Genomic DNA, 22,516 nt, shown 5'->3' with positions numbered 1-22,516 from the left:
CTACCCAGATGCTTAGAAAGTTGAGGTAATTTTGATTTGTTTCAGTATTCTTGACTTTTGTATGTTTTAAAGTATGGTTGTTATTTTTTCTTGATTTTACTGTTTAATCTTTTGTAAACCTCTTTGAAGTTGTTTTTTGCAATCAAGCAGTGTGTAAATTTTATGAAATAAAATAATTAAGCGTGACAAAGGAATTTCTTTCTTTCTTCCCATTGAAGGTGAATTTGCCACTCCTCGAGCAATCTTGACAGGTCATGACTATGAGATTACCTGCGCTTCAATTTGTGCTGAACTCGGCCTGGTAATAAGTGGTTCTAAAGGTAAATTTTATTGCATCCTTTTCTAAAACTCTACTTGGAAATGTTCCCCCCCCCCTTGAAACCTGAAGATTAGTACTCTTTAGGCTATGAAAGTTAAGTTTATTCATTTTTCTTATAATAATCTTCAGCAATTTTGAAAAGCTAAGCAAAGCAAATGAACAACTAGCAAGACAGACGAAATGTTACATTTCACCATTTAATTATGAGTCCCACATAGTGCTTTGTAGAGACTAACCATGTCTAATCGTCAGGGGACAGCTTTTTCCTCTCTTTCTGTTGTGTCCTGACCTCTGCCTGGAGTGTACCAGTGCTGCAGCGTAAATTATGTCATTTATGTTTTATGTTCCAATAGAAATGGACACTGGGTTTTCCTCATGTATATTCTCACTGGTATTGAGAATATATTTGTATCGGTTATATGTTCCTCTGCTTGTCCACAAATCACCTCCCATGCTAGGTTCAAATCCCTGTGGAAAATCCTTTTCCTTCCATTTTGTTTGCAATGTGTGTGTGAGGGGGAGAGATATTTTCCATCTTCTTAGAACAAGACAGTATTACCTCGGGTTGAATGCGCTTCGGGTTGAGTGTGTTTGAGTTGCGCTCCGCAGCAACCCGGAAGTAATGGAGCACGTTACTTCCAGGTTTCGCCACTTGCGCATGCGCAGACGCTCAAAATGATGTCACGTGCATGCGCAGAAGCAACGAAAAGTGACACGCGCATGCACAGACATGCTGTCACTAGTTATGTTTGCTTCTAGATGTGAACGGGGCTCCAGAACGGATCCCGTTCGTATCTAGAGGTACCACAAGTTGATCCATTGGTCCTCAAAAGCAGAAACTGTGTTCCAAAGACACAGTTATCCTGGATATGCAGGCCTCTAGTGTTTAGATGTTCATCCAAGACCAGGAAGATCCAGGTGGGAGCCCCCCCCCCCCATTTTTTTTTTTTTTTACCAAATTCTGCTTGCTGCTTTTTCAGTCAGTCTCCTTCTGTTTTGTTTTTAACTCGGCAGCAATGGCGGCAAGCAAGCAAATCCCTCTCTACAAAAACGCAGGCAGGGGGTCTTTCCTCCCTTAAGTCAGATCCACCCACATCAGTAGCACATGAGTTCCTTGGCTGGGAGCAAGACTTCTTTTCTGAACATGCCCAGTTCACCAGTTCGCTCAGGCCATCAGGAGGCGGTAGCTGCCATTTTGCATTAGTAAGAGAAACAGTGGAGAAAATACTGACCTTCAGCCTTTTCTCCTGGTTCTTACTAGAAATGGAAGAAGAAGAAGAAGAAGTACCGTATTTTTCGCTCTATAAGACGCACCAGACCATAAGGCAGACCTAGTTTTTAGAGGAGGAAAACGAGAAAAAAAAAAATTCTGAATCCCAGAAGCCAGAAAAGCAAGAGGGATAGCTGTGCAGTGAAAGCAGCGATCCCTCTTGCTGTTCTGGCTTCTGGGATAGCTGCACAGTCTGCATTCGCTCCATAAGACGCACACACATTTCCCCTTACTTTTTTGGAGGGAAAAAGTGTGTCATAGAGCAAAAAATACGGTATGTTATAGGGGAAGGTAACTCTGTTGTTGGAACAGACTGTCGGCTTGGAGCTCCTCCCCAACCCCGAAATGCAAAATTCCTTTCCCAAAGAAACCTTCAGGCTCCAATCCTATACGCACTTAGAAGCATAGCATCTTAGACTTGGAAGGGACCCCTGAGGGTCATCTAGTCCAACCCCCTGCACAATGCAGGAATCTCAGCTAAAGCATCCATTACAGGTGGCCATCCAACCTCTGTTTAAAAACCTCCAAGGAAGGAGAGTCCACCACCCCTCGTGGGAGTCTGTCCCACTGCTGAATAGCTCTTACTGTCAGAAAGTTTTTCCGAATGTTTAGTTGGGATCTCCTTTCTTGCAACTTGAAGTCTTTGGTTCGAGTCCTACCCGCCAGTGCAGGAGAAAACAAGCAAGCTCCCTCCTCCATGTGACAGCCCTTAAGATCTTTGAAGATGGCTATCCTATCTCCTCTCAGTCTCCTCTTTTCCAGGCTAAACATACCCAGCTCCTTCAAGTGCTCCTCATAAGGCTTAGTTTCCAGACCCTTGATCATCTTGTTTGCTCTCCTCTGCACATGTTCCAGCTTGTCAACATCCTTTTTAAATTGTGCCCAGAATTGGACACAGTATTTCAAGTGTGGTATGACTAAGGCAGAATAGAGCGGTACTATTACTTCCCTTAGGGACGCAGGTGGCGCTGTGGGTTAAAGCCTCAGCGCCTAGGACTTGCCGATCGAAAGGTCGGCGGTTCGAATCCCTGCGGCGGGGTGCGCTCCCGCTGCTCGGTCCCAGCGCCTGCCAACCTAGCAGTTCGAAAGCACCTCCGGGTGCAAGTAGATAAATAGGGACCGCTTACCAGCGGGAAGGTAAACGGCGTTTCCGTGTGCGGCTCTGGCTCTGGCTCGAGCAGCGATGTCACGCTGGCCACGTGACCCGGAAGTGTCTCCAGACAGCGCTGGCCCCTGGCCTCTTAAGTGAGATGGGCGCACAACCCCAGAGTCTGTCAAGACTGGCCCGTACGGGCAGGGGTACCTTTACCTTTACCTTTATTACTTCCCTTGATCTGGTCACTATACTTCTGTTGATGCAGCCTAGAATAGCATTATCTTTTTTTGCTGCTGCATCACACTGTTGACTCATGTTAAGCTTGTGGTCCACCAAGACCCCTAGATCCTTTTCACATGTACTGCTAGTAAGCCAGGTGTCCCCCATCCTATATTTGTGCACCTGCCTCTTCATGCCAAAGTGCAGAACCTTACATTTGTCCCTATTGAATTTCATTTTGTTAGCTTGCACCCAGTTCTCCAATTTGTTAAGGTAATTTTGAATTCTGATTCTGTCTTCTGCAGCATGGTTCTGTTAGTACAGTAGGACTTACTTCTGAGTAAACATGCATAGCAAGGCACCATTTTTCTTCTCTTACTACTAGGGTGTGGAGCATTGAGTTTTAGGGAAGGGGATGTGTGGTAGGATTCCTCACTGCCTAGGTTCAGATATTCACTCACCTTACTGGGTAAATTGTGGGGATAGAATGGGGAAGAGGAGAACCTTGAACTCCTTGGAGGAAAGACGGGAAATAAATGTAATGAATAAATAAGAATAAATAAGTGAATGTAGCCAGTCACACACACTGTCAGCCTAATGACCTCACTGGGTTCCTGTGAGGATAAAACTGGGTAAAAACATGTACATTGCTCTGACTTGAAGGAATGGCAAGATATATGTGTCTTAAATAGAGTTTTAATGACACTGCCGCATTGTCTAAGCGAACCAGCTTATTTTCCTGTTATGATCACAATCAGAGAAAGAGCCAGATCTACTTTGCTAGCATCTGTAGAAAGTGTTAACATTTTTGCCTTTTTCCTCCTCTTTCATCAGAAGGACCATGTCTCATACATTCTATGAATGGAGATCTACTGAGGGCGTTAGAAGCACCTGAAAACTGTCTGAAAGCAAAGCTTATCCAAGCATCAAGAGAGGGTCACTGTGTCATATACTATGACAATGGTCACTTCTGCGTATTCAGTGTGAATGGGAAACTGCAAGCGACTATGGAAACTGATGATAATATAAGGGTGAGCATTTTAAACTTCATTCCGTGTGCAGCATCGTTATAATTCCATACATTTGAAGTCTTATACTTCAGTGTTTTCTCAGCAAGTGAGAAAAAAAGAAGAAGAATGAAGACACAAAACTTAATTGTACCTTCCCCTACTTATCTGTTTGGTTTGTAGTACGACACACCTTAAGAAAAACTAATTAAAACAGGAATGGGGAGCGTCTTTAGCCTGGCAGACCAGACTTTTTTCTTCCACAACCTGCAAGCCAACTTTGACAGATGAGTGGGATCATCCACCTGCCACTCATCCGGTGTCATAATGATATCAGTTGGTTGGCAGGTAGGTTGTGCTGTCCATGTGTCAAAGTGGATCCACGGGAGTGGGGGGAGATGCTCACCAAGCAGGATTAAACCCAGTGCAGGGAGTTCAATCCTTCTTTCCACAGGGTTCAGGTGCACCAGCAAGTTTGCTGCAGAAAACTCACTGGCACACCAGAACCAAGCAGGATTGAACTTTTGGATCAGCTGGTGCATGGGGCCAGCGACATAACAAGCTGATTTTTGTGTACAGGAGAATCACGCTCTTAATTGTTTACAGATATAATTATATGGGGAAAATGCCTGTAACTTGTTTCACATGTCCACCTGCATTAAATGTATTATCAATTCATACTTTATACTTGCCATACTATTCATATTTCACAGCCAAGTGTTTGTGGTGGTGTTACCATAGCCCCCTGGTACTTAGTGTTTTTAACTTCCTTTTCCTACAATAACTGTGCTGATAACGTGTCGCTTTCCGTTGTGATTATGTTGTCAGCTAGACCAGTAAATCTGTAAAATATCTCACAATCCCTTGGCTGGCTAAAACAATTTCTGTAGTGTTTGTCATTCCCAAGGTTTCAGGAGTGTCGCTTTATGCAATGGAAATTCTACTCTCAGTAGACCAGCATTACACACAAACCAAGCCATTATTTTCCCGCAGCAGTCCCACTTGGATTTAGTCTTAAGCAATCCACAGTCTTTCCCCCAGAGCTTCTGTACTTTATCATGCTGCAAGGAACGCGGCAACAGGATGATTAAAACGAGAGTGTTCAAAATGTCTCTGCCCACAGGCACTGGAGTCCAACAGTTTCACATTCTGATGGTAGTAGAAAAATTGAGTGTGTTCAAATTGTTCTGATATATATATATATATATATACACACATATATATATATAGTATCTGTGGGCTCAGTTTGCACAGCCAACAAAGCTGAAGCTTTCAGTTGTTCTATTCAGACAGTATAATCTTCTGATTTACTGTCTTGTATACAAGTACAAAAAAAAATGCTACCAAGAGAACTTTTAGGCAGTCTGGATATACTCAGGGCCTAATCAACACATTCCACCTGTTTTTGCTTTAAATATTGTATTGCTCAGTGGAACTTAGGCTAACAGCATATCACAGCAGATCTGCCTTGCAATGTTTAGATATCTTAATGAGTAACTTAAATCTAAGTCGGCAGGCCGTCCAGAGAACTAAAGTTATTCTATCCTAAACAAGGCCAGTATGCTATTCTGCCCAAAGGAACCAATTTATTTTTCTTTCCTGAGTCTGTTTTGAAAAGTGAAGTATCTAACTGGCTCTTGCTGCTTTATACCAATGTTGTCATGTTGACAGGTCTGCTTTTTCAGAATAGTGGTCTCTCACAAATCTGAGTTTTGAGACTGTTTGAGGGGAGTGCAAGTCAGAAACAAATGAATATGGAAGATTCCTTAAAATGTATGCTTTGGAAGATTATTTGCACATCTGAACTATATACAGTGGTACCTCGGGTTAAGTACTTAATTTGTTCTGGAGGTCCGTTCCTAACCTGAAACTGTTCTTAACCTGAAGCACCACTTTAGCTAATGCTGCTCCTGCTGCTGCCGTGCCTCTGGAGCACGATTTCTGTTCTCATCCTGAAGCAAAGTTCTTAACCCAATGTACTATTTCTGGGTTAACGGAGTCTCTAACCTGAAGCGTCTGTAACCTGAAGCGTATGTAACCCGAAGTACCACTGTATTGGAAAAAAGTTGAGTTGTCATTAGGTTACCACTTAGTAGAAACCAAAGGTATTTTCATATTGAGGCAACATCAGAACTTTAAACCGCTTCTTGAGATAAAGAACATCTTTTATATTCCAAATCCTGAGGGCAATATTGTGAAACTGAAACACTGACAGACTTGCCCCCACTCCCAAACCAACATATATATCAGTCTATCAATGTTTTCCCCCCATTCCCATCTAGGTGACTCAGTAAAATGCCACATCTATTAGTAAAACTATAAATCCCATATTTTATTTAATCAAGAGCACAGAAATTTGCTAGATTCATTGGTTGTAGAAGAGTTCAAGATTAATGGCATTAATTTGGCTTTTAATATAGCATTTCTCTGATAAAAAGCCTCCAGTATAACATTCAAGTGAACCATAACCATAAGGTTAATGGATTTTCATCAGATGAATTTTATAACTGTAGCAAATAATTATTTGTCATGGTCTTCACTGCAATTTCAAAAATACCCTTAGGAGATTGCCATTTGTGAAATGAGCAAAAAATGGATATTGATTTTGCTTATAATGAATAATCTTTTTAGTAATTGTATTTGGTTTATTAGATAACGTGAGTGCAGCATTTTCTTTTAAACAATTTACTGCCTCAGCTTCATCATCCTTCCTGCTGTCTTCATTGTCATTTGTTAATATATAATGTACCTGATGTGCTTAGATTCTAAGGGCAAGTACAGTTTCTTTCTTAGGTGAAAAATGTGTAGCACGTATTTGGGACTTGTCATAAGAAATAACAACTACCATGATAGGTAATTTAGCCACACTGCAGTTTATACTGAGTTGAACGGTTTTGATTATTCTATTTTTAATGTGTATAGCAACTGTGCGAAAAGGTTTTATTTATGAAAAGCTAATGAAAAAATATTAGAAGCTAAATTTAGAAGTTAACAACTTCTAAAATTAATTAGAGTTAACTTAAAAGTTAAACATTTTCACTTTCAACTATTTAAAACGTAAGTGAAAAAGAGTTAATGGTTAAAAGCTAAGTTGAGCTGAGGAAGGTTCTTCACACAGAGTCGGATGGGGCCCTGACTAACTCCAGCTACGAAAGCTGAGGCTGCTGAACAAACTATTGAGCTGGGGTATTGTTTTTGTTGCTGCTTTTGATATTACTTATATTTATCTTTTGTAACTTTTAGTTTTTCTTATGATTTACGTGGAAATTGTTCAATTTGGTTGTGTTCTTTTTGATATTTTATGTATTGTTTATAACTACTTTGGGTAGTAATTTTACTACCCAATACAAACTTTTTGGTTTGTACTTATGTGATTTTCATGTTGGAAGCCACCTTGAACACGGTTTGAACTATGGGAAGGCGACATACAAAATAAGATGATGCATGATGTATAGCTCAGTCGGTAGAGCATGAGACTCAGAGTTGTGGGTTTGAGCCCCATGTTGAACAGAAGTTTCCTGCATCGCAGGTGGTTGGACTAGATGGCCCTCATGGTTTCTTCCGACTGTAATTTTCAACTCATATCCCAAGGAAATAGATTCTTAACAGAGCATGAGGTGCTCCCGTGTATGAGTTTGAGGCATTAGTACTCGACTGGCAGGGCTGACATCTACCAAAAGAGAATGGCATGATGAAGGAGAAACCTATGCCAGCGTAGCTCCTGAAATGGTGCAGATAACGCTGCTTCTTTTAGCTCTCTGATTATTCCCATCTGCTTGCAGAGAGATATGAGATTGGCAAGGTTATGTTGCTGGCTGGAATGACTATGCTGTGTAACTTGAGGAGACGGAGTCCTCTGAAAGAGTGCAGCAGTTTCCCATGCAATAACCTTTGCAGTTTGGCCTTGAAACTATGTGTTGACATTGTGCCCACATAATGCACCCATAATTTAACAAGCAAATATGTTAAAAGATATCAATAGCAACTTTCAGCCTCCATTTAACATGTTGAAGGTTTTCCATTCAGCACTCCCAGCTATAACCAGGGGACAGTAAAAGTTACTCTGTGAATTTTATTTTATAGCATGTAATATGGCTTATAAGAAAATAAATGCCGCCATTGTCTGCAAGTTTGAGTTAGCAATAATTACAAAAATATTGACTTGTATATTATGGAACAATTAATGGAAAGGTTCTGTATATGCATTTGCAAATCCTGCATTTATAATGAAAGCATTCAGCCTTGTTGGATGATAATTAACACATGGAAGAAAGAACTGCATGACTAAAGTTGTTCTTTTAACAGAAGTCTTGCCTTTTCTTTTTCTAGGCAATTCAACTGAGTCGGGATGGACAGTACCTCCTTACAGGAGGCGACAATGGGGTTGTTATGGTGTGGCAAGTGTGTGACCTCAAGCAACTTTTTGCCTATCCTGGTTGTGATGCTGGAATCCGATCCATGGCTCTTTCCTATGACCAAAGGTGAGTCAGTTTGTTTTGAGTTATTTGCTATTGATACCACTTTGTACTGGCTTCATTCAGCACAGATCTTATATAGCAGAAAAGGATCCATAACAATAAAAAGTAACACCGAGAAAGCAAAAAGACTTACTAATTTATTTAGTGCATTTGTACCCTGTTTTTCAGCCGAAAAGGCTCCCAGAGCAGCTTACACACAATCAAAACAGTCTTAGGAAGAAAAGAAAACCCCAAAACAGCACAACAAATTGGTGGAAAGGGACAGGGAGGGAAGAGGAAAATAGAAATAAAAACCCAGGAACCAATTTCTAAAGAGCTGTTCCTATAAAGACCATGTGACACAGTTCAGGGAATGCAAGCTGATGAAATGAGCCCTTCTTCCCATCTCTCTCTCACTGAGGCAGCCCATTCAGTTCAATTTATTGTATATAGCCAGAGGCCTTACAAAGGGCAAAAAACAAGACATTCCGCTAAAATCACACAACATAAGTCTATAATTTACAACATTTTTTTTTTAAATCACAGTGCATTAACATAACTGGAATAAAGTTTCATAGCTGTCGGAGAAAATTTGGCTACCAGATTTATAGGTGTTTTCAGCTAAGAGTTCAACTAGGAGAATTGATCTGAGAAACAATAGATAATAGGATATATAAAAAGGGAAGCTTTTAATGTGCGACATTTTAATGTATTTTTAATCTTTGTTGGAAGCCGCCCAGAGTGGCTGGGGAAACCTGACCAGATGGGCGGTGTACAAATAATAAATTACAATTACAATATATATATATATATATATATATATATATATATATATATATAAAATAATTCTCTGGGCACTGTATGTAAAGAGCAAATCAACAAATAGGGCATGCTATCCAACCTGACTGCATCCATAAATGCTTTTCTGTTCCATCTGTGCTAAGGCCCTGCGTAACTCTGGAAAAGTTCTCAAAATAGTGAGGTCTTGAGTGGTTGCACTTAATTTGAGGGTACCAAATAGAGTAACGGGCAGCGATAATGGATGCTCTGTCTTGGTTGGCATCATGCTTGAAGATTCAGTTTCTAAGATCATGAACTAAAGAATAGATATTTCTCCATTCAAAGATTGTAATCCATAATCTTGACACTTTTGTGCCCAACCTCCTGTTCTTAGTTGTTCCAACCAGCAGAGCTTCATGAGAATATGGTCCTCAAAAGCATTTGGTCTATGAAAGTATCTAGCATAGTTTAGATCAATTCTGGTTGCTATCAAGAGACCCAACTCACCTCTAAGATGAGCCGACAGAGTCCCAGGTGAAAGCTCCAGTATCTGCCTCATAAATTTGCTTTGTAGATCTTCTCGTTCAGATTTGACACGTTCCACCGGGGCAGTCCGATGGAATGCCTTCCTCCAGATGCAGTAGGCCTCATGGAGCTAGCCTTTTCACAGCTGGAGTGAGCTCTGCTTCCCAGCTCTCCCACTGCTGGAACAACTATCCCCATTAGAAGAAATGAGTGATCCATGCCATTCTGTTGGCTAACGTTGTACAGATAAGAGGTTTAGTTCCATTACAACTGGGGTGGCCAAGATGGTGCCCTCCAGATGTTCAACTCCAATCCCCATCAGCCCCAGGCAGGATGGCCAATGGTGAGGGATGATGGGAGTTGCACAGGTTTCCCAACCCAACTTAAACCAGTGCCAAGGTAGAGTGTGCTTCTTTGTCCGAAGCCTTTTCTCCAACTCATCCCAGCTGCGTACACTGACAGATACCCAGTGGCAATCTGCGTAAGTTCCAGGCATTCTCTGCCGTCATTCAGTTAAGTAGGCATGTGGCTCCCCCCCCCTCAATTTTCTTCTGTCTTTTCTTCATAGGTGTATAATGACAGGCATGGCTTCTGGCAGCATAGTGCTTTTCTACAACGATTTCAACAGGTGGCATCATGAATACCAGACTAGGTACTGATGTTGAAACTTGCCGGATGGCATAAGTAGGCCTACTGCTAAATGGAGACTTGAAGCATAGGAGTCTCGCTTGGGTAGCTTGCCAGAGCCTCCGTTCTTATAAATAATTAATATAACATCTGAATGTAACTTAAAATTTGCTGGGAGACGCTATTTTTTAAAGCTAATTGCTATTTTTGTAGACTTTGCTTGACTTTTTTGTGGGGGAAGGGGAAAGAAGCAGAAAATGGCTGCTGGGGTTCTGTAGCTTAAAAAGAAAATCTATATTTTTAGTCATAGTAAGTCTATTTTGATCCATGTATGGGGGGGAGAGACCTAATTAAGATGGCTAAAATTCTTGTACTAGCTATATTATGAAACATGTTTCTCATGTAAATCTTTATAATATTGAGGAATATTTGATTAACAATGGAAGCTGGTTATAATACTGTGTTATAAATACTGGTGTTTTAAACTGGGCTAACCCACACCACATTTTGTCTCTTGTACCTTTCCAATGATTATACTATTTCAAGCACTGAATTTCTGGGAATCGAGAATATTTAAATTATGATAAATGTAATTTTGTTTCCATCAATCAAGCATGCTTCTAAGTCAGGAGAATTAGTTTTTTGATTTTTTTTTTAAGTTTGCTGTTTTTGTTGTGCAGTTGAAAAAGAAATCAGCAATAGAGTTGTTATATGAAATGCAAATCTATACGTTTTCCTCCTTCTCTTCCTTTTAATGCATATCCAAAATGTGGCTTGTTCCTTTTAAAATCATGTGGAGATCTAAAGTACACTTCTGCTAGCTGCCTATAAGCACTATTAGGCTGCAAGCAGAAGATAATTCCAGCTCTGCCTACAGAATCTTTGGTGGCAAGAGCTTTAATTTCCATTGTAACATGGCTTGTGAGATCAGCACCCAACACCATATACGAAAATGAGGCATGTTTGCATCAGTCCTTGTCCAATCATGTTGAAAATCACAGAATAGCCCCTGCCTCTTAGGTAATGAATTAAAAATTTATACTAAGGAACAATGTTATTTTTGGTGTTGCATAAATTCTACTTTTTCTACAAGATTGCTGTGCAGAATTCTGTGAAAATATTTGTGAAAGGGATTGTATTGTTTTGTAGGTCTGTATTGCATAAATTACTTTGTATGTTGTGCTTTATTAAGATTTGAAACTTACATTCCATATCTATATTGGTATATAATTTTCTTCAGCTGCTAACTTGAAGCAGTTCACATTGTTGGGTTTTTTTCTAGCATTCAACTACTCTCTCTTTAAGGTAAAAGATCTGAAAGGGGAAAACTCAGTTTAGAAAAAAAATAATAAAAAGGCATTTGTAATTTATGTGTAATGAATCTTTTCTTTTTTGCTAAGAAAAAAAACTCGGATAAGTGTGTTCAGTTCTATGAAGAAATGCTTTTTAAAAAAAAAAAAAAAAAATGGCTACTGTAGTACTCACATTAAATTTCGAAAAGCTCCTGGATGGCTGTAGCAGTGACTTGGAAGCGATTCACACTGGATTGGGGCTTTCTCCCAGGTAAGGATGCATATGATTGCAACCTCAATCTGAGTGTACAGAAGAAGGCCCAGTCTAATTTCCAAGCCTCTATTCCGATAATGTAAATGGCATGCAAGACAAAAGGAAATCAAGTTTAACACACACATCGGATAGACTTTCTAAAAGAAAAATTGAAAGTGTGTTCTTTTCAAGAATGTTTATTGCAGATCTTACAGTTCTAAGGTAAAGGCTAATAGAAAATGATTCAGAATTGTTAAAAAGGAGCAAAAGGGAAGTAAGCAAGAGTACATACAATATTGAAACAAGCATTAAGATAAAAGATCATTAAGATAAAAGATCCATCTACCTCGACTGCACATTTAGCATAACTGCTCCCCAATAGTCCCGGTTTTCCTGAAGTTATACAGAGTGGGCTAATGAAAAAAACAAAATGGCCAAAGTATTCTGTGTCGTTGGCCATGTAGATCATTGTTTTAGTTGGCTTGCTTTGAATATATGGCTCCATTTAGGTTATGCGACATGCAGCAGCATTCTATTCCAGACAATTTGTGGTAGTGTTTAACAATGCCAGGAGGGAATTAGTGCAGAACCAACAACAACGGCTTAAAAATGCTTTGTTGGCTGCAGTCTTCATACCAAAAAAAGAATGGGAGAAAAATGATTTGCCCCATGATTGCGTTATTTTTGTATTCAATGCCACACAGTTTAAGTTCATGTTTTCTAAACTTTAGTTTCAATATTTTGAAAACAAGTCCCCTCACCCTGCACACATTCACTCAGGTTGTCTTTCAATATTGTACAGATTGCCCACTAAGGACCAGTCTTGCCTTTCCAAAATAACTCTGGAACTGAGCTTTGTAAGGTCACACAAACAAATTACAGCCTCTCAATTGTTGACCCCTGGCATTTTTTTATTTTTAATAAAGACCAGAGTTTGGTGGGCAAGGCCTTTTAGTGGTTCTTCCTATGTAAGAAGTTTGTATATCAACATGTGATTACCATTAGATCAATTCATTCACATCCCAAAATGTTCAAACTTATATTTAACACTAATTATTATTTTTTTGGGGGGAAAAAGAAAGTCCAAATATAATGGTCAAAGTACTAAAAGCTAACGTACATACTACCTACCTCTCTTTCAGACAGATGTGAACAAACTACAGTAGTGAGGGCATGTGAATAGTAGTGGATAAATTCCTGACCTAGCAATGGACTTCAGCAGAATTTGTCTCAAAATCCTGCAGTATCATCATGACATGATGAGACAGTGTGTGTAGAGAGTGGCTCAGAAGCAGCAGGAAATAAAGTTTTGAGCCCGACCACAGGAAGATCACGAGCTGCAGCATTTATCATAGTGGTTTGATCCACAGCAGCTTGGCCAGAGTCCTGACAGCGCTTGTTGCAGAAAATTTGTCTTTCTTTATCTAGAGCTGTGTTCTAAAATACAGATAAATGAAGAAATAAAAAAAAAACCTCACATCACTAAACCATTACAACTCTCATATTCGACAGCACACAATAAACCCACCTTTCAATGCATGCATTAGTCTGAAGAAAAGGAGAAGTAACATTGGAAGGCTTTTGTAAATTTGTGGTTAGTGTGGATGGTTTTGGAGACTAGCTTCAGATATGCATCACACCCAGTGCATTAGGAACAAGCACTGCATGAAAACAACATGCCATTGCAATGCCAGTGAGATAATTTTAATGAGCTTCTTTAAACAACCACCCCCCCCCCCGACAAAAAAACAACCACTTCTCCTTTGCAAGTCTGGTGAGGAAAAAACATGTATGTGTGGCCGGGGTGTGTGTGTGTAAAAACACCTGTTAAGCACTCAGACCCTGATTTAGCTGTACTAGCAAGTAACTGGCAGGCCTGATGTTGATTTGAATCAAGGCACTTCTATGTGGATAAACATTAAATTGCAAGGGGACTGGGTATGTAGGTATCTAGGTATGTAACCATTACCAGCATTGTTTTCTCATATAGCTCAGGGCATATTGACCAGAATTGGTTAACACGCTGTTAGGACAAGATATAAAAGTAACAGGAGTTTTTAATGCTAGACTCTTTTCTACTTCAAAGACTACATATGCATGCTTGCAAAGATGTTGTGTTCTTCTATATACTATACTTCCCTCCCCCCCTCATGTGAGCAGCTCCAACCATCCACAGGTTAAACCTCACTTAAGGTAAAGGTAAAGGTACCCCTGCCTGTACGGGCCAGTCTTGACAGACTCTGGGGTTGTGCGCCCATCTCACTTAAGAGGCCAGGGGCCAGCGCTGTCCGGAGACACTTCCGGGTCACGTGGCCAGCGTTTACCTTCCCGCTGGTAAGCGGTCCCTATTTATCTACTTGCACCCGGAGGTGCTTTCGAACTGCTAGGTTGGCAGGCCTCACTTAGTCTCCACCAAATCCTCACTTAGTCTCCACCAAATCCTGAAATCACAGTGGTGCAGAATGAGCAACAGGGATATCAGGAATGGCTACTGACCATGCCAGTGTTTGCACAAACAAATTAGGCAGAAGAAGAAGCTGGGGATAATTGAGAATACTTGTTGTACAGAAAACACTGCATCCTATGAATACACCCTAAATCAATAAGGCAGTAAGTAGGACACTCTGAGTTAAATCCATGCTTAGAGGAGAAATGGAAATCAATGGGGCATTAGTTTTAATGCCACCACTCCACACAATGTGGAGCTGTGGTTATCAACTAAGGAGGTCAGCAGAACCTAGCTGTAAAGCTTTTCATAAACTCTTCCACTTCAGGCTTCTGATGCGGGTGTAGTTATTCCCACAGCTAGAAGAATTCCTGCACATTCATAACTAGCACATCAGGGTGAAAGCTAAGACCAATCTTTTCCCCATGATATACAAATTTCGTATGACCATCGAGGTCCCAGATGAAATGGGGCGGGCAGAGCTATTTCAAACACACAATCTTGTCCCACACACTTGCAGCCTAAAATGGTACCACCTGGGAAAGCTTTCATTCTCATGAGTGTGTTAAACAGCCTCAAAATACAAGTTTAGTTATTTCTATCTGCTTTATGAGGGTGACCACAGAAATGCACATTCCATGAGACCATGTTGGCAGTGGTAGTGATGCAGTTTGAGGATTATGGATCAGTAATCCAACAAATAGCATCCCGGGAGAGCCGTTATCTTCCCTTTCTGCAGACAGTTCAAGTTCTAGGATCTGCACCCAAAGACACAGGACACAAAACATCATGCATGGCTGAAATGGTACAAATGGTGCAAACGTATAAATGCAATGAAAGCTTGCCATGTGCCTCTTCTGCATCATTTAACAGACATCCCCACTTCAGACCGCTATCTGGTTACTTCTCCTTTTCTTTCAAACTAAAAAAAGAACATATTTTTAATGTAGCGAAAAAGCATCGTAATTAGTACATACCATTGCCTTGGACCTACTCAGAGGAAAGCAATGCAGGCATTGGGAGAGGAAGCAAAAGAAGAAAGCAAGGGACAGACACTAGACTTACTTGAAGCAGAACCAATAGTATTGCAACATTTATAAACGTAAAGAACCCTATTCTGAAATTAAAAGCAGCACTAGAACTAAATGGCTTTAATGCAATGATAGTCCCTACTCAGAATGTGCCCACTGAAATTAATGGACCCAATGTAGTCATTAGTCATGTCTATCGGTTTAAATGGGTCTACCCCAAGTCAGACTGACATTGGATACAACCCATTATATCTTAAGATTCCAAGGGGAAACAGCATATTGTATTTTTTAAAGATGCAATTTCATTCTTCTACCACATGAGGGCCATGTCTGCTTTAACTCAAAATCTCAGTGAAAGAACTGTTTTGTGATGCAAAGCTGAAAATAAATTGGAATTAAGACAATTCTGTATACAGCAGAACATAGGAAATGAATGCTTGCTGAATAGATGTGGAAATGATTTTATCACATTCCCTAAACATATATTTTCTTAGGGCTCAATAACAAATAAAAATAGATACTAAAAGTAAAAAAGCGAGGACGACTTTGTAATGGCATCTCTCCTCATCTCTGTTTGTCCCCCTGTATGCTGTGATTTCTTATATAAATATACAGAAATGGCTCATTCACAGTATACAATGGGACCAAGTTGCTAGAATACTGGCAATAGGTACTGGGGGGATCTTTGCACGTAACTGGGAAGCCCAAAAGAAAATGTGTGTCAGAATCAAAAACATATACCGTACCCTTCTAGTTGTGTTCACCTCTGCAGTTGTGTGATAAAAAATAATTTATGTATGCCTTCACCACCACTACCACCTCTCGTGGGAAGATGAGCAAGCTGCTCTTGAGCTAAGTGTACACATGCTTCACCACACAGGAGATGCCAAATTCCTCTTACAGATCTTGCCACAGAAGCATGAACAGAAGAAATGCACTTTCCCTGTACTTCCTAGTAATGTACAAGCCAACCTGTTTACAGGTTGGCTATTTAGTTCAGAAGAGGAGCCAAACAGGTAGGCTTTGAACATCTACGGAAATTATTGTATATGTTCTGCACCTCAATACTAAAATCATTCTGGCTTTTCCCTTCCCATTTAATTAATGCAGCAAGTGACTGTAGTCAGCACTACACATCTCCATATTCTTCTCACTACCCTATATATAGTTACTCAGTTGTATTGCAGCAGTTTAATCAGCAGGGAAGGAGAAAATGCAACAAAAACCCATAAGTAGTGTTTGCAGTGTGTTTCACTGGCTAGAAACAAAACCATCAGGCCGGAGGATTAGAAAACTCCACACCAATAAGAAGCCAGAAACTGCATTATACTGGAGGCAAGCTTAAAGGCGTGCAAACTTGCGAGCAGCTAAGAGTTAGAATTTAAAATCACTCTGTTAAATAATATATTTTATACCAGGTTTCTGCTTCAGGTTTATCCATAAGTCTCAAAAATACAAAGTATGAAGTTCTGGGGCCCCTCAGACTGTCAAGTCAAACTGTCAAATGAAATGCAAGCAACAGCATCAGTCTAAAGTATTTCCCCCCTTCTACTGCTGTATTTATTCTAAAATAAAATGCTACTTTTTAAACTGTCATTCATAAGCTGATATAGATAGCTACGAATGTACAATGACAGACAGTGCAGTCTTATACTTCTTGCTTACCCATGATGACAAGGTTTTACCTAGAGGTAAGTGAGTACAGGGCCATAGGCTAAGGCACCACCATAATTCTTTCCAGAAATCTTAGGATTTTCCCCAAACCTAAAATGACTTTGGTTTCCTACTGCATAACAATGTCTATTGGTGCTGCATATTTGTGTAGCAGTGCAAACAAAAGCCGCTAACATAAGGTAGCATCTTTAAGAACACCATTGCCAAAATGCTGTATTTTATGAAATAAAAATTCTTTAGAGCACAGGTGGAATAGCTGAAAGCTATCTGTGACTGGACACAAAGATAACAGGTGACTTAAATAGGTCTGAACTGTTTGCTTAAAGTGAAATTACACAATTATAAAACAAAAAAATATTAAACACAAAAAATGTCAGCAGCTCCTTTTAAAGTGTTGTTCTTAAAAATGCATCCACAGCACGGGGGGAAACAGACACAACCAAAAATATTCACTGCTCTTTTTCAATGGAAGGATTTCATAATGGCATTTCTGAGGGCAGGTGGTATGGGGGAGCTGGCAGGTGACTGATAGTAGATTAGTAAAATAATAAAAATGATGCATTTGCTTACCATGATGACAGAAACCCCTGCGGTTGGGTTATTCTGTTTTGGTAGTGTGTTGTTAAAGTGCTGCTTTAATTTACCTGTTACTTCAGCTTGCATATTATTTTCCTGGGAGGCATCATCCTTTGTAAAGAAAAAAAGAGAACCGCATTTTAGTATACAGAAAAGCATTGCAATCCCCCGCTCTTTCTTTTCTTTTCTTTTCTTTTCTTTTCTTTTCTTTTCTTTTCTTTTCTTTTTTCTTTTCTTTTCTTTCTTTGGAGTGGGATGACAAATTAGCCTGGACATGAAATAGCCTGGACACAAACTTTTCCACAAAATAAGCCTTCTGCCACATAAAACCAAGAAGGAAAAATTTCTGGGCGTGATATATAACTGTAACTAAACAGTTCTAAATCCCAGTGGCTGCTAAGGGTAGAGATAAGCACTTTTTAGTCCTATGATGTTAATCCAATGCAAAGCTTATCTTTAGATGCCTTCTGCCTTGTGATTGTATCAAAATTGTTGGACTTCTGGCAAACATCATGAATTCATGCTATGATAACATGCAGGCTATGAAAACATTCTCTACAGTATATGCTACTGCCACCCCTGGGCTCCTTTGAGAGGACAGGCAGGATATAAATAAAATAAAATAACTACAAAATGAAAGGTAACAAACTGTGAAAACACAGTGGAACGAAGAGTTTTCAAATGAAGCACAATAAATTTATTTCCCAGATACCCATGCCTCTTTTCAGAGGTTCACTAAAATGTCAACACACAATAGGCATGTTCAGGGACTCAGTGAAATCTGAACATATGGAGGAGGGCAGAGGCATGCCATGGCAAGCTCTGCCCTTACCATCATGACATGCAACGCCCGCCCCTCATCAGAAAAATCCAGCCTTTCCCATGTTGTAAAATGAAGGTTTACAGAGGTTTCTACTCTACTTCAGGCAATCAGAAGTAGTCGCCCCTGCAGTGCTTCTTCATGTAGCCAGGCTTGCTGCCATCCACATTTGACACATAAGGTGTGTTCAGGTATTTGCCTGAACATGTGAATGCTCAAAGTAGTTTTGAAACCTGTACAGCAGTGGTAGAAAACCTGTGGCCTTCTGTATATTACTGGTTTCTAACTCCCATCAGTCCCAGTCAGCATGGCCAATGGTCATGGCTTGTGAGAGCTGTAGTTAAACAACCTCTGGAAAACCACAGATTCCTCATGCTACTGCAATCATCCCAATGTAGGCAGAGAGCTCAACAAAATCAGGCATCAGCCCCCAGGCTCCAGTGCTCTTTCACTGCTTGTATACTGCTAAACATTCTGTCCATTCTGGTTATGCATTGTGCAGACCAGAAATTGAGCCTCCTCTCACCCAACATGTCAGAGGACTGACTCTGCTGATCAAGTAGCCAGCCACAAAAATGTCTCCTTCTACCAGAAAACTGACATGGAAGTACAATTGTCATAATTACAACACTGATAGCAGGCCCGTGCAGAGCTTGTCTGAGGCCAGGGGCAGGAGTCTTCTTAGAATAAAAACTCAAACAAAAAAGCAGCTGATTCCTGATGGGGCCCCTGGTCAGTTTAGCACTCTGAGGCCTGGGGCAAGGGTACCGAAGCTGCCCTCCCCCTCTGCCCAGGCCTGACTGAGAGAAACTTCAGTTGTTTTGAAAACAAGGGCCGCCAAGTACTCATGTGTTTTCTGAAGCCTTCAAATACAGACCATGCAACTAGATAGAAGATTTTTGGGGGCATTAAAAAACAACAACAGCAGCACATGTCAGACTATGCAAGCGGCTTTGGAGTAACAGCGCAAAGGTAGAACTTAGCTGGCAGATGTGCCAAACTGCATTTCAGAAGATTAGGACTTAACGCAGGGTGGGCTTCTTTAGAATTAATTTTGCATAAACATGCAACATAAGAAAGTATTTACTCACTGACACCCAGGGGTGGTTTAGAATCTGAGCGGCTGTATATCGCGCTTCCACATTTACTTGTAGCATCAGACTAATTAACTCCTAGAAAGGGAGGGGGGAAGGAAACATGAGGAAAGGAATGAGCACAATTTATAGTTGTATTAAAAATGGGAGACTGCTTTTGTCACAATTTTTGCTTTCGATCTTCATGCCCACTAGACTTTGAGTTTACGTTCTCTTGGTAAGTTCTAATGAAGTAAGTAAGTATGTGTCCCAATTAAGATTTTTCTTCGGCAGCTTTATTTCTGGCTATGCAGAAGCAATAAAGTGCACAGATGCTGGGGGAAGGATGCTAAGCAGACCGGAAAAGGAAGCCTCAAATGCATCCTCACCTTCCGTTTAAAAGCATATTGATGGCTGTGGTTACACTCTAAAATGGGGAAGCACTCATCCCACAAAGCTGTAGCAAGAGGGTTGTGTCAGAAGTTAGCCATATTTTTGAGATAAGAGAATTGCACCAGGAATTCCCTCCCGGGAGGCAAAGCCCATGATATTCACAGCAACACCTTCCATCTAAAAACCACACTGCCATTGACTGCACACACTGGAGGTGGTGGAGGTGGAATTGCTTTTGCCTAGAAACAAATATTGCTGTTTCACTACTGCAGAATTCATTATTCTTACAATATAGGCCCATGCCCAAAGGAAGGGGTCCTGAACCCCTACAGCAAATGAAAAGCATCTATTTCTTATTTAGAAAATAGGAGTCTAGTACCTGTGTTTCATTTTACTTTACAAAAGTGGAAACAAAAATGGGAACATTTCAACTGTGTCATAAATCAAAACAGGCATGAAACATGAACTTAATTACATTCTCCTCAATGTCACATGATTACAGTCAATTGTTGCCCACATCTAGGCATAAATATTCTACTGACCTATTCTACTGACCTTTGATGTGGATAAGTTCGTATTCTGATTTAGCACAGCACCTCTCAGCATATTACCTAAAACTTATGACTTTCAGAAAAGAATGTGAACTTGAGTATTTTCCTTAATCACTTCACTGAACTGGTCCCACTGCAGTGGCTGATGTTTTAATATCCAAATGAAAGAATAGCTGTCAAGATAGCTGCATTACCATGGGAGCCCCTACTGAAACTATTTGTCTTGGTCTGTTCTCCCAGCAATGGCTCTGGTGTCTTTCGTACTCTGCAACCAGTTTGGGTAGCAAAGACCAAACCAAAAACCAAAACATATCTTCAACTTCAATATCATTAATACAGCCTAATACCTTAGCAGAGTCAGTGATATTATCCCAGTATGGAGAGGGAAATTCTAGCTTTCCAACCAAGATCTGATCAAAGAGATCTTCTTGCACATTGTTCTCACTGTGGATCAAAACCAAGAAGAAAAAGCATGTCAATTTAAAAATCATTTATGAATGCTAAAAAAACCAAAGTTATGTTTATTTATTTTTATTGATTAGTTCAGAATTTACAAACTGCTCTCTGTTCAGAGAATACCCAAGAAGAAATATAATACACTGTTCAGAATATAAAACATAATAGAGATCATTAAACAAACAATTAGTCAGATCTGCATCACTCTGCCCTAATTTTCATTCTTATACAACTTTGGACTCAATTTATTTAAGCCATACAAGTAAAGAAAACAGGTTTCTGGCTGCTTCTTGTCAGTGAAAGACTTCAGAACACCTCAGTGGCTCTAAAGTGGCACATTTCTCCCTACACATCAAACAGTCTGTTACTATGGGCAATTATACGAAATAGGGAAGAGATGCTAGCCTGTTCTAGCTGCTCCCATCCTGAGCAGTGAAGGAACGTATCATTTCCTCACACTTGGATTCAAATTATATGTTGTACAGGATTTTATAAAGTAGTATTTATATTTATTTATAAAAGTATTTTTAAAAGTATTTACCGTATATACTGCCGTATCATAAAATAGCAGGGCAGTGTACAACAATATGTATAAAATGAAACATAAAACAGCATTCTGTGATTAAAAAGAGCACAAGCAGTCATCTGAATTCAATTGTGCAGAAACTGAAGCCTGCCCTCATAGCTCAGGGCAGGAACAGCTAGAAGAAGAGTTTGGATTTGATATCCCGCTTTATCACTACCCGAAGGAGTCTCAAAGCAGCTAACTTTCTCCTTTCCCTTCCTCTCCCACAACAAACACTCTGTGAGGTGAGGCTGAGAGACTTTAGAGAAGTGTGACTAGCCCAAGGTCACCCAGCAGATGCATCTGGAAGAGCAGAGATGCGAACCCTGTTCATCAGATTACGAGTCTACCACACCATACTGGCTCTCACATGAACAGGTTTGCAGTTGTGGAGAGACAACTCTGAAATGTTTGGGTGGTATTTAACTAAGTTTATTTGGAGGAGACTTATTAAAATTAATGGACCTAAGTTAGACATTAATTTCAATAGTTCTACTCTGCATATACTGGTAACTTGGTTGAATACAGCCCTTTACTGCTAACATTTCAGTTTCCTTTGCATTGGTATACTGATTTATGGAAGCTGCTTTGCTCACCAGAACTGATTACCTCTTCCTATTGCCATGTCGCATGGCAGCGGTGGCTAACTTATGGCCCTCTGGATGTTGCTGAACTCCCACCAGTCAGAGCCAGCATGGCCAATGAACGATATATACAATATTCAATATCTTTATTGTCATTGTCCCATGCAGAACAATGAAATTGAAAACAGTGATGATAGGAACTGTCAACAACATCTGGAGGGCCACAGGTTGCCCATTCCTGCCCTACAGGACATTTCACTATGCTGTGTGGGCTGTAGATGCCTTTCATGAGGCTAAGGACCATTTCTGCAAAAGGAGCTTAGAGATGAGCCAAGATGTAAGAATGAAATGTTCAAGAAATGTAAGGAAAGGGGAAATCAATAAGGAAGATTATACATGAGTTCTGGGCACCACAGTTTAAGAAGGATACTGACAAACTGGAATGGGTGCAGAGGAGGGTGACCAAGAAGGGTCTGGAAGCCAAGCCTTATGAGGAATGATT

General features: G+C 40.2%; 2 protein-coding genes and 1 long non-coding RNA gene across 7 annotated transcripts in view; 1 reads left to right on the top strand and 2 right to left on the bottom strand.

Annotated features, from left to right (window-relative positions):
• Positions 1 to 11,670, top strand: part of LRBA (LPS responsive beige-like anchor protein) — a 357,313-nt gene extending 345,643 nt beyond the window's left edge. The window contains 4 exon segments of the mRNA XM_079990486.1: positions 219 to 320; positions 3,739 to 3,935; positions 8,241 to 8,392; positions 10,242 to 11,670. Of these exon segments, the coding sequence (XP_079846612.1) occupies positions 219 to 320; positions 3,739 to 3,935; positions 8,241 to 8,392; positions 10,242 to 10,332 (542 nt within the window). The 3' untranslated portion in view covers positions 10,333 to 11,670.
• LOC307224044 lies at positions 8,514 to 10,198 on the bottom strand. The gene is made up of 2 exons (XR_013842392.1): positions 9,656 to 10,198; positions 8,514 to 8,829 (listed from the first exon to the last, which is right to left on the bottom strand). It is a non-coding gene; the product is annotated as an uncharacterized lncRNA (long non-coding RNA).
• A 91-nt stretch (positions 11,671 to 11,761) lies between the features above and the next one.
• The window catches only part of DCLK2 (doublecortin like kinase 2), a 76,341-nt gene continuing 65,586 nt past the window's right edge, over positions 11,762 to 22,516 (bottom strand). For 2 of the 5 annotated variants that reach the window (XM_079990435.1, XM_079990434.1), the window contains 4 exons: positions 20,757 to 20,853; positions 19,484 to 19,564; positions 17,567 to 17,683; positions 11,762 to 13,282 (listed from right to left, as the gene is read on the bottom strand). In XM_079990435.1, coding sequence (XP_079846561.1) covers positions 13,076 to 13,282; positions 17,567 to 17,683; positions 19,484 to 19,564; positions 20,757 to 20,853 — 502 coding nt within the window. In that variant the 3' untranslated portion in view covers positions 11,762 to 13,075. Of the gene's footprint in view, positions 13,283 to 15,136; positions 15,214 to 16,737; positions 16,820 to 17,566; positions 17,684 to 19,483; positions 19,565 to 20,756; positions 20,854 to 22,516 lie in introns of those variants that run through there. The other 3 variants (XR_013842366.1, XM_079990436.1, XR_013842365.1) reach the window with 3 other exon arrangements.

The sequence above is a fragment of the Podarcis cretensis genome (assembly GCF_951804945.1).
Source record: "Podarcis cretensis genome assembly, chromosome: 9".
NCBI lineage: Eukaryota > Metazoa > Chordata > Lepidosauria > Squamata > Lacertidae > Podarcis > Podarcis cretensis.
Note: the sequence above shows the minus strand (reverse complement) of the source record. Positions and strands in the feature narration are given on the sequence as shown.